Source organism: Betta splendens, chromosome 4 (assembly GCF_900634795.4).
Source record: "Betta splendens chromosome 4, fBetSpl5.4, whole genome shotgun sequence".
Classification (NCBI taxonomy): domain Eukaryota; kingdom Metazoa; phylum Chordata; class Actinopteri; order Anabantiformes; family Osphronemidae; genus Betta; species Betta splendens.
This window is the reverse complement of record NC_040884.2, coordinates 21,467,293-21,480,781: the sequence shown is the minus strand read 5'-3', so window position 1 is coordinate 21,480,781 and position 13,489 is coordinate 21,467,293. Positions and strand designations below refer to the sequence as shown.

The following is a 13,489-nucleotide window of genomic DNA, read 5'->3' as shown; positions in this document are numbered from 1 at the left end:
CAGCTCTCACACTATTGTTATCTTCGGTCTTTATTAGTGGGAGAGCTGAACAGCTCTCACACTATTGTTATCTTCGGTCTTTATTATTATTATTATTCTTCTTCTACTTATTCCGCCCTTTTTTTGATTGCTATCTACTTTTTAACGCTTCATCGTAGAATCGTCGTTCAACTTTCTAAACGTGTGTCATCTTTAGGAGATGTGGGCTATTACTTTTTATGTTTTCAGCTTTTCAACTTTTAACGTTATTCAACTTTTTTCATCGTTTTTTTATAATGGTCGTCTATGGGAATCATCGTTAAACTTTTTGTCAACTTCCCTCTTTTCATCAGCGTCTATCATCGTCATACTTTGGCGTAGAAACGTCATTTCAACTTCAAAAGCGTCCATCATCGCTCAACTTTCTCCTCGTAAATCAGCGTTGTCGTATCTTCTATACTTTTCGACTAGTGAGCGTTTAAATATGGTGTGGTTTTTGTTAAATTTTCAGCTTTTCCATTAGTGTGTATTGGTTCATTTAGAGTGCGTGATGTCACAGCCAGAGTGCGAGGGTGCGCTTTTTAAAGACAGAACTTCGGTCTTTAACTCGTCGCTACAGCCACAATTTCTACTCTATGAACGTAATTATTTCACTAAATCGTAGTCATACTTGTCTTCTTTCTAATGATGTGTCTGGCTTTACCCTCAGACTTATACTTTAGTCGCTATCGACCTCAAAGCACAGAGAGATCCTGAAATTCTCCCATAGACTCTAATGATAATTTTTGGCAGACGTCTGGAGAAAAACAAGGAGGAGACATATTTTGAAATTGCGACTGTGGCTACAAACGTTTGTCCTCAAACATAAAATTCACACCATTTGCTCATTGAAGCCTTGGGACTCGAAAAATGAAATAATCTTTGTGATAACTATTATGGTTTAGCTGGAACAAGCCTGTTTATACAGGGTGAAACTCTGCTTTTACAGAGCAGAGTGAGCCTGATTTTCCCGCCTTTCGTCTCCATGGCGACGGCGCAGCTGCAGATTTGACTGACAGGTCAAACTGCTGATGCTCAGTGTAGACAGCAGTTACATGCTTATTACTGATTACTCAACTACACTATTGGATTGTGTAGTAATTAAGCACACACTTCCTCTTAATCCTTTCAAAATAAAAGCACCAAGCCAAATACTTAGCTTTAATAGCAATATTTCAACTTTTAGATGGGTAATTATGACTATTTAAAGATAGATTAACAGTTTAGTAATTACCCACACGTGCTTCCTCTACATCCTTTCAAAAAAAAAGCACCAATGCCAATTATTAGCTTTAACTGCACTGTTTTTGCCTTTGAATGGGTAATTAAAGACTAATTGACAGTTACGCTATTACCCCCACACATTTCCTCTAAATCCTTTCAAAATAAAAGCACCAATTACAATTTATTACCTTTAATGGCAAGATTGATTAAAAAAATTTGTGGTTCTGAATACTTACCAATCGTTAATGGGACTACTTTAGAGTTCAGTAAATAGCCACTCAAACTTATTAGGGTGCTTTTATTCTGAAAGGGCTAAATCTAAATCTTTTGCTTTAATAGGGCTATTCTTGCTATTGAATGATAAATTATGACTATCTAATGACTATTTTATAGTTTAGTAATCGCCCACACACAGCCTCTAAATCCTTTCAAAATAAAAGCACCAATGTAATTTATTACCTAAATGGCAAGATTTTTGTTTCTGACTGGTAAATTTCTACTAGTTATTAAAATATTACACAGTTAGGTAATTATTTACAAATACTTTCTTCAAATCAAAAAGATAGTCAGCTTATTTATGATTGTCAACAATGCACCTTGGTCAACTTTTTAATCTTTGACATCTTTTAACCGTGGTCAACTTTTGAATCATTGTCATCTCTTTAATACTGTCATAGTATGACCTTGGTCATCTTTTTAATCATCATCTTTTTAATCGCCATCTTTTGTCATCGTTTTAATCTTTGTCATCGTTTTCTCGTTTTCATCGTTTTCATCGTTTTGCCGTAGTCAACTTTTTGACGTCAGCAGCTTAATCAGCGTTTGTCATCGTTGCGGCAGCAGATCAGCTCTCCCACGTAATTTCTTACGTAATTTCTTATTTACGTAAGAATTTCTTACCAATCGTTAATGATTTGACTATTTAAAGATTAACAGTTTAGTAATCACTCACACACGACCTCTATGTCCTTTCAAAATAAAAGCACCAATGCAACTTATTAGCTTTAATAGCACTGTTTTTTCCTCTGACCTTCCATGACAACATCAACTGAAAGAGTTGATGATTGACTGAATGACAGATCCTGATACACAGTGTGTTTTCCACTTTATTATATAAATATTATATTATATGATAAGTATTATGATTTTTCTAGAACAAGCCTGTTTAGTAGTGGTGAAACTGTAGATGATTGACTGTGCTTAGAAACAGACATATAGAAACAGACATATAGATGCAGTACCTCTTTACCCCTTCGCTCTGTTCCTGTTCTGAGTGTTTTGTGCTCTTAAGAAGCATATTTCCCTCACCTAGGCATACATACAGCTATAGTAGTTTTGGTGAAGGCAAGGACAGATGACAAAATCTGCCTCTGTCACAGCTGGAGGAGTTGGGGAAGTAGCTTTAGTTTGTTTCTCCTCATTGTGCCACCATTTATAAAAAAAATATCTTTTGTGTCATTTTTAGAATGAAACAATTTTTATCTAAATAATTTGGTTTTATACTGTTAATAACTAGGACATAAAAATTTGTTTAAATGGGTGTCGATTGTCCACTATTGAATTAAGAAGTAGTTTTTGATTAGTGTTAATTATATATATATATATATATATATATATATATATATGTGTGTGTGTGTGTGTGTGTGTGTGTGTGTGTGTGTGTGTGTGTAGTGTATATATATAGATATATATATATATATACATTTATATATAATATATATATACATTTATATAGATATATAGTATATATATGAAGATAGATATAGAGAGATATATATATATAGATATATATATAGATATATATATATATAATATATATATATATAATATATATATATATATATATATATATATATATATATATATATATAATATATATATATATAAATGTATGTATAATGTATATATATAAACTGGGGGCAGTGACCCCCAAACTGGAGGAGTGGCTACAACAGATCCCTGGAATAACATCCGACATCTCAGTCCAGAAAAGTGCAGTCCTAGGAACAGCAAGGATACTGCGCAGAACCCTCAAGCTTCCTGGCCTCTGGTAGAGGACCCGAGCTTGGAAAGTGGATGAGACCACCCACGTGGGGTGAGAAGGGAGAAAAAAAAAATATAAATATATATATATTTAAAGCTTAAGATGAAAAATAAAAGATCTGACAAAAATTCTGAGGGTTTGTTGTTCTTATGTAAGTCTCATGTAAAAAAAAAAATTATTTTAAGTATGTTTGACTCTACAATTCCCGAGTGCACCTAAATCACTCATGAAGTAAAATACTGGGCAGCGGCAGAGGAAACCGTCATTTGTCTTCAGTTGTGAGGTGAGTGTGTTAACGTTTACGGTAAAAAAATCATATTCAACATGGAAAACATTATAAACAATATTTTGATAGTTATTTTATTATTTCCCTGGTCTTCCTTTGGTGAATGTTCTAGATCCATCTTCTATTCAAAAGACACAGTATACGCCAATATTTTACGGTACGTCAACAGACATAGTTCACTAAATTGCTTGTTAAATATACATACTAATTTATAGTGTAAGCAATGGCTTTTAGTTTTTTTATTTGGTGGTATTTGTTATAGTGATAATAAGGAGTATTTTACTGGCTAGAGACAATATTCAACGCATTTATTCAACCGTCAACTGTTAACCGTTACTATTTAGCGACTGTGCAGCTCTAAATAGATTTGTATTATTGCCTTTAGCAAATTAGCAGTGACGTTGATATGAAGTTTGGCGTTTACAGTCAAGAGAAAAAAATCCCAAAATATACAATAACTGATCTTGGATAATGAATTAATCGTTTAGGGCTGTCAATGGTTAGCGTAATCTGTGAGACGCCATTAATTTCTATTTAACGGTTAACTGTAGCTACTGTACTATTTAGCTACTAATTAGCTACTGTGTCACTATGTAAATATATTTGTAATATTTTTGTCATTAGCAATTTAGCAGTGACGTTTATATGAAGTTTGTCGTTTACAGTCAGGAGAATAACTGTCTGAATATACAATAACTAATCTTGGATGATGAATTAATCGTTTGAGGCTGTGAACGGCTATCGTAATCAGTGTGACGTCATTACTTTCTATTTAACCATTAACTATTAGTTACTGTACTATGTAGCAGCTCTGAATATATTTGTAATATTTTTGTCATTAGCAAACTTAGCAGTGACGTTGATTAAAGTTATATGAAGTTTGTCGTTTACACAGTAACTAAAATGAGAAACGAGTTGACCATTTATGCCTATGTGACCGACCAACATAATCTGTGAGACGCTATTCAATCCGGTAACCAGTTTCTGTACTATTAGCTACTTTGCTTAATCCTCGTGTGGTCGAGTGGTGCTGAAGTCTCGGGCGAGAAGTGTTGTAGGTCGGAACAAGTCGCCAGTCCATCATAGTAACTTCAGTTTATAAACTGGCGTCCTCATCTGCCATCTGAAAAATTATAATAATAAAATTAACTATTTTATTTATTTTACTTTTATTGATGTCTAAAACAGCAGGCTGAGATGTGTCAAAAATATAATTATCATTTGCAAGATAATATTTTTGCATAATAAATATTGTCGTCTTTGTTACTGATTTCATAGATGTCTTCCAGAGACCAGCCTGCAATGATCCATGTGGCTTGTGTGTCTATCAAAGAATCAGTCAAGGTAACATTTTAATATTTTACTTAGTAAATACAGTTTAATTAAATTAAGAATTATATATTTACAGTCAAACTCAAACTTTACCATAAAATTGGATTCTATGAAGAAGTGTTACATTAGATTAGTCTGACTTGTAACTTTGGTCTCTAGGCTTTAAGGTTTAGGTTCCTGCCCACACCAGAGGCCACTTGCAGCCAGCATCAGACCAATGCCATCTTTTGGGATGGCAAACGGCTGCTTAGGACCTCTGCAGTGGGCACTAGCAAGGGAAACCTTGAAAAGATAAAAAAAGGAGAAAGCTACATCATTAAAAACTGCCGGGTTACGGACTCTGGCTTTCTCAATTTCTTGAGAGACAGCAAAATTTTCCTGTAAGTAAGCTATTTGTGGTGAACATATCAATATATTTTGTGCTGAGAATTGAATTGTTTTAATTAATTTAGTTTTGCAGCTCTCTCTCTCTCTCTCTCCCTCTCTGTCTTTATCTCTCTCTCTCTCTCTCTCTCTCTCTCTCTCTCTCTCTCTCAGCCTTATTATTTTATGAAATATTCAACACAGTCTATTTTGGTCAACACTCTTTCTGTTGGTGCAGGTCGAGCAAAATAGAAGTGCCACAGGACCAAATACAACAGGGGGAAGCCATGTTGTTCCCCATCTCACCTCTGGTGGCTGTAGAGGACCTCGCTAATTCAGCCCCAGAGCTGTTTTCGCTAAGTGGAAAAATTGTAAAAGTAAGTATCTAGACCTAATCATAAAATACATTGTGCTACTAATGCTATTTAAAAAAATACTTTTTGTCAATTTGTAGTTGAGCCAAATCATGTGTAGAGGGGACAATGTGCCATTGCGGGAGATCACAATAAGTAGTTCCATGGGAGAAGAGGTCCAACTTGCTATGTGGAGGGAGTGTGCTCTCGAAATACCTGAGCTGAACAGGCATTATACATTCACCCACCTCCGTATGAAGGATTATTTATCATACGGCAGAAAATGCTGCTCCACTGTTCACACCAGGATAACTGTAAGTTGCTTTCTTAAAAGGTTTGATCTTTGTTTTGAAAACTGAATGTATGTACTTCTCTTATTTACTTCTCCCTCATTTAAATCCAGTGTCGGTAACCCATACTGTACATTTTTTACCTTCTATCTTCAGGTGGCTGACAATGAAGAACAGGTGCAGGTAGAGGTGAAAGGGCTAGGGGAAGAAAACGGTTGTCTGCTCCTGGTCACCGAAATGGGAAAAGAGGTTTCCATTCCCAAGGAAGTGTGGAATGGAGAAATCCTTGAGTTATCGAAACACCTCCCCTTTTCAGTACATGTGTTTATGAAAGAAGGGGAGGTGTTCCGAGTCAATGGACTGCCTGGATCAGAAGAATGTAAGTCTTTTTAAAAAAATTTAATATAGTTTAGTAAAATACATTGATTGTTGTTAGTCATATGAACCCATTTTATGATTTCTTCAGAAAGGAAGACCTGCCATCCACCTACACCTGTACCTGTTCATGTTCTGCAAATCTTCAAACATATTATATATACACATACATGCATGCATGACACACACAGACGCACACTTTACATTTTTTCTGTCTTTTTCTGAATTGTATAAATAAAGTACTTTTCTTGTAAATTATCAGTTTCATTATTACGTAAAGTAAAGTTACATACAACAACATACCAGAGTGAAGTAGTATGCAAGTGGACCACATTATCTAAACAAGGCCAGTAGAGACAGTAGAAGATGCCCAGGATAGAATTAGGTGGAAACAGATGATTTGCTGTGGTGACTCCTGATGGGAAGAAGACGGTGCAACAAAGATGAAGATGATGGAAAGGAAAACAAGAACAAGCATAATATAGGTATAATATGGTGTGAGAAAATAATTTTGTGTGCCCAATCGCTTACTTCTAACTGTAGCACCAAGGAACAACACGATGATGAGGTACCAAAACTACTGAAATATAAATAATGATAATAACAATAATAACAATAAAATTAAAATATTGTAAAATATGGTTACAATGCACTGCCTAATATTTACAGGCCACAAGTGTTCATCAAGCTGAGCACATGCAAAGTAGATAAGAACATATTATACTACAGGAACACTGAAGACAATCTTGTACTTATGAGGGTAAGAAGGAAGGTATTTACGGTACATGTTACTGATAAAAGTCATCTGTGGAATTTGTACACAATAAATATTGTGACATGAAGTGGGGATCAATGGAAAGTGGAACAGAAGATGGATGTGAAAGAGGACAACACAAGGTGTGGAATATGAATTAATGAAGGATAATGATAATACATTCTGCTATCCCCCAATAGAATATTTATATTAAAGGAACATTTCTCTTATAGCAGTAAGAGACAAGTTGTCTTAACTTGATCCATACCCTTCATGTGTTCTTCACAATCATACTTATTCTAAAATATAAAGAGGTGTAAATGTTCAATTTTGACCCTAAGAGAAGATTTTTTTTTAAATTATGTTTTAATTAGTTTGACAGAAATGCTCTTCATTAGGACAACATACTGTAAAATATATTTACTCAGTAAAAAAATTATTTTCAAGCACTTGAATTGTTTCACTTAGTGTCATCTAGTTGTTTTTTTTAGGAAATTTAAAAACATTTGTTGCGTTTGCCTGTTTTAAGAACAGCAGCAACGCCACCAGCTGGAAAAACTGAAACTGAAGAAAACTGCCCAGCTTCTCGTCATGTTTTTTGTCTGCCCGTTTCACCTTGAGTGGCCATCACTGTTAAAGATAATAGATGTGTCTCTGACAGTTTAAATGTTTTATTTATTAGCACTGAAGAAAGATTGTTAATAATTCTATTGGCAATTACCTGTGAAAAATTCGCATCGGGAACAATTTGAGAAAAAGAACGAGGAATGACTTTCAAAACAGTCGTTTTTCCCTGCATTAATGAAGTAATGCAATTTAAAGAAAAACATTACATTAGGATGGCAAAAAATAATGTATTTTTGTATATTACTGCTAAAGTATGTTTAATATAAATCAAAAATTTGAATGACATGTCACTATATTTCTAAATATATTTTACATTATAATTATTGTGATGGTTCGCTTTTACCGTTTAATATAAAGTTAACATTTTCGAGTGCACTTAAATGCCACATTACGTACTGTTAGTCGTCGGCTTCCGTTACACCTTGCTCTGGATTTCGCTAGGTAAGTTTCCTCGTTTGCCGTCTGCTCTCAGTTTTTACAAGTTTAACACGCAAAATGTACTGTTTATAAAATAATTGTAGTGTAGAAGGGCTTGCTAAGTAGAGAAAATGTGACGTAACTGATAGTTATTATTCAGTGGCTTTTTCATTAGCTATAAACAATCATATATAATATTATCATATATTATTAGCTAACACGTTAGCGTTAGCATTGGGTTAAAATGCAACAGTACAACTAACATGACGTGCAGTGATTGACGCGAATTACATGTTTGGCTGTTTTTTTGGTCGCAGGAAAATGTAGAAACAAAAAGACGTTTGTAGAACAGTCGACGTTAAGGACGGTTTGTCCGTTGCAATCGTGACTGAGCTTTGGCTGATGACGTCAACCTAGGAACAGCAATATGCTGACATTTTGGCGAAATAATACTATTGCTAAGTTTTGTCAATGTTGATGAAAGTGTTAGAAGATGTTATGTACAAGACTGTCGTGTATGTGAAAGATTAACTTGTTACACATTTTTCGGTATCCAAAATACCGAAAACATAACACAAAATATAGTGGTCTAAAGTGAACGTTTGTGCATGGGATTTTTGCTCTACTTGGCAATAAGGTTTATACCCTTATTATGAATTGCACACTGATTTCTCTATTTGTACTTCTTAGGCTCGGAAAAGAACTGCAGTTGAATCTACACTTTGTGGGTAAGATTGCACAACAGCCACTAGGTGATAGTGAAAGGAAAAAAAAAATCTTAATTTTTTTCTTGTTCAAATAATGTGTCCTCGAGGCAACTGGTTTCTTACTACCCCAAAAAGTAGTGTACAATTTTGAATAACTATAAGTGACAGTTATGTTATACAGTAAGATAAACCTTTTTCATCCCACAATGAGGAAATTCATTTGCCAGTGCTGTCACAAAGAAATAGGAAACAGGAGAAATAAAAACATATCTACAACTATCACACCTCATTTTATACAGAATTAAAGATGTAATGTATCTGCAATTCACATGCACAGTACAGTAAACTAGTAAAAGTTAAAAAAAGTGTCCAAAACTGCATGCAGTGAGTGAGTATAAAGGATTTATGGTCACATGTGACAATGATGATCATTATCTTGAAATAAATCATCATGCAGTGAAAATAATGATGTTTTTATATTTTATATAATTTTTTTTACATAAGCATATGATTATGCTTTGACTACTAACCCTAGTGGTGAACCTAGGTACACATTGAGAAACAGAAGTATGCTGCTCCTATTGATATGTTAATGAAAGAAAAAAACAGATGTTTCCAAGACTATTTACAAGACTGCTCTGTATGTGAAAGATTACGTTGATCTACGTTGACACAGTCTCTACTGTTAGCGTACATATTGACAATATGAGGATTTTTCTTTACTTGACACTGAGATATATACCTTTTTTTTATTATGAGCTGTTTGTCTTATAAACTCTCTTTGTACTTCTTAGGCTTTGAAGATTTGTGTTGAATCTACACTTTGTTGGTAAGTATGTACAACAGCCACTAGGCTTTAGTTGGGGGGGACAACTACATTTTTCAATCATTGAAGCATCTGGACCCTTACTATCCTAAAAAGTAGTGTACACTTGGTGGACTAGTCTTGGTGGCTCAGTTGATAGAATGTTGACCTGGGAAGCGGAAGGTTCCAGATTCAAGCTCACCATAGCACCTAGTGTGTCCTTGAGTAAGACTTTCGCACTAGCTCCCCGGGCGCCGCACTGGTAATCCACTGCTCCTTCAGAGGATGGGTTAAAATCCAGAGAATAATTACTTCAATGTGGGATCAATAATAATAATAATAATAATAATAATTAAGGCTTTACTGAGCAACAGATGTGAATTTTATGTTTATGTAAAGCCTGAAAATTGTGGCCACACTCACTCTTTCAAAATGCCACTCCTTCTGCCATTGTCCCAAGTGTCAGAGAGAATTTTGGAAAATGTGGAACTCTCTGCACTTTGAGGCAGATACAGACTAAAACTAAAATTGGCATGCTTTATATTGACCTCAGTAAGATATGCGCTGAACCCTACTATGTCATATGTGGTGCATCAACCAGGTGGTCAGTAAAGGGGTGAGAGGTAAAAGAAAGTGTGGCATTGACGATTATGCAAACAAAGCTTCATGCAGCCATTAGATATACAGGAAACATTGTTTAAGTGTTATTCGTTAGTATTATAAATTAATAGATTTTTTTCATGGAAAACTAAAAAAGTTAGTAACTAAAAAAAGGAAAAAAAAACAATTTCATATAATTGTCCTGTTTAATTGAACACAAAAAGCTAATTCATTGTTTTTCTCTTTTTGTTCCCATGGCTTTGTCTGTGGGGAAATTGTGTTAACTCCCCCTCAACTACCCTGGTTTTTCATGGTAAGTCCACAATTACTGGGAGTGTTACTAATGTTCTTTGCTCATTCAGAGGTACAAAATAATGCTAAGCTTTATTCCAAAAGCTTTTGTTTTAATAATTTTTTTAAAAGCCCACTTGAACAGTTAAGTTGGCTTTTTTTGTTTGCTTTTTAAATAGAGATGCTTCAACACAATAGCACCACAGTGTATGTAGCCAAAAAATGTCTTCATTAAATAAAGATTTACATTGTAACACCACAGATATCTTGATAGATGAGGCAAATGGTAATCTGTAGTAAGACATATTATAAGTAAGGCGAATAATGTAATGAATTAACTTGTACATGATCACACTTTCAATTTTATAATTCATTTTTAACATTTTTTTTTTTTACTTTGCAGGTTGGGTGTTTTAATTCCTGTCCTGGGATTTTTTTTTGTCCAACAATTTTCTTTTACAACAATGACAACAACAACTACTACTACTACTACTACTACTACTACTACTACTACTACTACTACTACACCTACTCTTGTTTTTATGTATATTTTAGTACAAATGCTCTGTCTCCTCCTGTTTGTCATTTGTATTGTTATATGTGACTAAATAACGACTGTAAGGACTGAATTTCAACTGACTTGGCTGCAGTTGCCAAACAGGGGAAGGCACTCTGTGAGGCACCAGACTCTTTCAGCTGATCGGGGAAGTGCGCCCTGTGAAGCCCTAGACTTTTCGCCAATCAGGGAAGTGCGCCCTGTGAGGTCCCAGACTTTTCGCCTGTCAGGGAAGTGCGCCCTGTAAGGCACCAGACTTAAGAATCTGTGGATCAGGGACGTGAGTCCTTGTGAAGCCTTTACAGTTTGAAATTGTGGATCGGGGACGCGAGTCCCTGTGAAGCCTTTACAGTTTGAAATTGTGGATCAGGGACGTGAGTCCCTGTGAAGCCTTTACAGTTGATATTGTGGATTGAGGAAGTTGAAAGAAGTCTCTTGATTTTTTAAGTTAAATATCAGCTATTTGGATTGCTTCTATTTATTGCACATAAGTGATATATTTGCACATTGAGATATTTCACTATAAATAGTAAATACCTATAATACTTCACAGCGTTTGTTTTAAGTAATATAAATTGTTGAGAACCTACCTGTTCAAGATATAACATTTGTTTAATTTATTCTGCCATTATCCTTTAGTCATGCACTGAACTGCAAATAAAAAATTTAAATTTGTAAAGTTGTGTACTATCAAATATATTTTCATAAACGCTTGATAAAACCATTGATTGTTTCCATTCGATAATCTATTATAATAGCAAATCACATTGTATTTACTGTGTTGTATCCAAAAAAGTAGAAAAAAAAACTGTTTTGAAACACGTTGTCTAAGTATCTGAACATCAAAGCATTTGCAACATGCCAAGAAAATCGAAGAGATCACAGTCTGCTAAGGTAAGGTGGAGAAACCTGGATCTATCTGGAGAAGTCAGTAGCAGCGTCAAGGAGAGCAGTGTGTGCCATGCTGATGCCATTGCTGACAAGCAAAGTCACAGCCAAGCTGATGTTTTACCACAGATGTCACATGACCATGAGAATGAAGAGGAGTTTTTGTGCGTAGCAGGCCCATCTCATGTTGACTATGTAGGTGAGTCAGGTCAGGATCCCATATGTGTGCTTGCATCTCGCAGTCAAGCTGCTATTAAATATGGGTATACCAGAAACAGCCAGTGTACCTGTAACTCTCTTATTTTTCTTGCCTTCCTTCATGAGAATGAACACGTTACCAGTGCAGATCTTGACCATGTTCTGGATAGTGGTAATGCAATGTACAAGAAAACCACAAAAAGGTTCCCTAAAAGCAATCACTTGTGTGTTGATGAACTGCCCACAAGAGTATCTGCACGACAACATGTGTACAAAGTGACCAAGCGACTTGCCACGTACGGCAGACTGAGAGAACCTTTGGATGGATCTTCAAGTTCCTTCTTAGACCTACAGGCAGGACTCAGCTGTTTGTTGACAGATGTGCAGTACGCTTTGCTAATGATGAGTCAATTATGTATTGCAGTGTTCAGAAACAGGTCAGGCAGATACGGTTTCTTTGATCCTCATTCTAGAAGAGCTAATGGTTTGCCTCGTGCGGGTGTGTGCAGCTCAGGTACATCTGTGATGCTGATATTTACACGTCTCAGTGATATGATTGACAGGCTTTTAAGGTGTCATGAGATTCTAGGCACACCATTCTCAGGTGTTTATGAACTGACACCTCTGGAGTTTACCAGCATGCACATGACCAACCTCCCTGATGGAATAGCAAGAACAAGCAGTACAGCTCACAGTGGTGCTTCATCTTCTGCAATACTTAATAAAGCTAATAATGCTCACGTTCTACCACCAATGATTGATGTCATTGACCGTGACGTTTCTTATGTGTCACAGGAAATCTTAACACAAAACATTGCTGAATCATCTGCTACAGTAGATGACAATGATGGTGGATTGGATAATGCAAGGTATCAAAATGTGACAAAATTGTTAAAATGTGACAAAAATAGAAGACAGAAATTAAAAAGGAAAACAGTGCAGACTTCAGATAGACAAAAATCACAGGGCAAACATGAAATAATGGATTCCAAACTTGCAAGAAGGGAAAGATTGAAACAACAGTACAAACAAGACAATGAATACAAACAAAGAAAAAAGCAGTATATGAACACCCGCTACAGGGAAGATAGTGGCTTTAAGGACAGACAGAAACTATATTACAATTCTCGCTACAGACAGGACAGTGGATTTAGAGACAATAAGAAGCAATATTTAAAGAAACGCTACAGACAGGACAGTGGATTTAGAGACAGTAAGAAGCAATATATAAACAAACGCTACAGACAGGACAGTGGATGTAGAGACAGTAAGAAGCAATGTATAAACAAACGCTACAGACAGGACAGTGGATTTAGAGACAGTAAGAAGCAATATATAAATAAACGCTACAGACAGGACTT

The 13,489-nt window shown here is 35.3% G+C and overlaps 1 protein-coding gene and 1 long non-coding RNA gene across 3 annotated transcripts; both read left to right on the top strand.

The window, feature by feature from the left end:
* Positions 1-3,141: 3,141 nt before the first annotated feature.
* On the top strand, positions 3,142-6,630 carry LOC114853844 (uncharacterized). 2 transcript variants are annotated; one of them, XM_029147669.3, is made up of 8 exons: positions 3,142-3,569; positions 3,685-3,729; positions 4,851-4,916; positions 5,064-5,284; positions 5,506-5,644; positions 5,722-5,934; positions 6,067-6,289; positions 6,377-6,552. In XM_029147669.3, coding segments are annotated over exons 3-8 (864 nt in total). In that variant the 5' UTR covers positions 3,142-3,569; positions 3,685-3,729; the 3' UTR covers positions 6,379-6,552. The 2 variants fall into 2 exon arrangements, with proteins under 2 accessions (XP_029003502.1, XP_055364187.1); XM_055508212.1 differs by having other exon boundaries at positions 6,067-6,630.
* A 1,354-nt stretch (positions 6,631-7,984) lies between these two features.
* Positions 7,985-11,766, top strand: LOC114853845 (uncharacterized). The gene is made up of 4 exons (XR_003785663.3): positions 7,985-8,107; positions 8,774-8,811; positions 9,585-9,619; positions 11,042-11,766. It is a non-coding gene; the product is annotated as an uncharacterized LOC114853845 (long non-coding RNA).
* Positions 11,767-13,489: the final 1,723 nt, after the last annotated feature.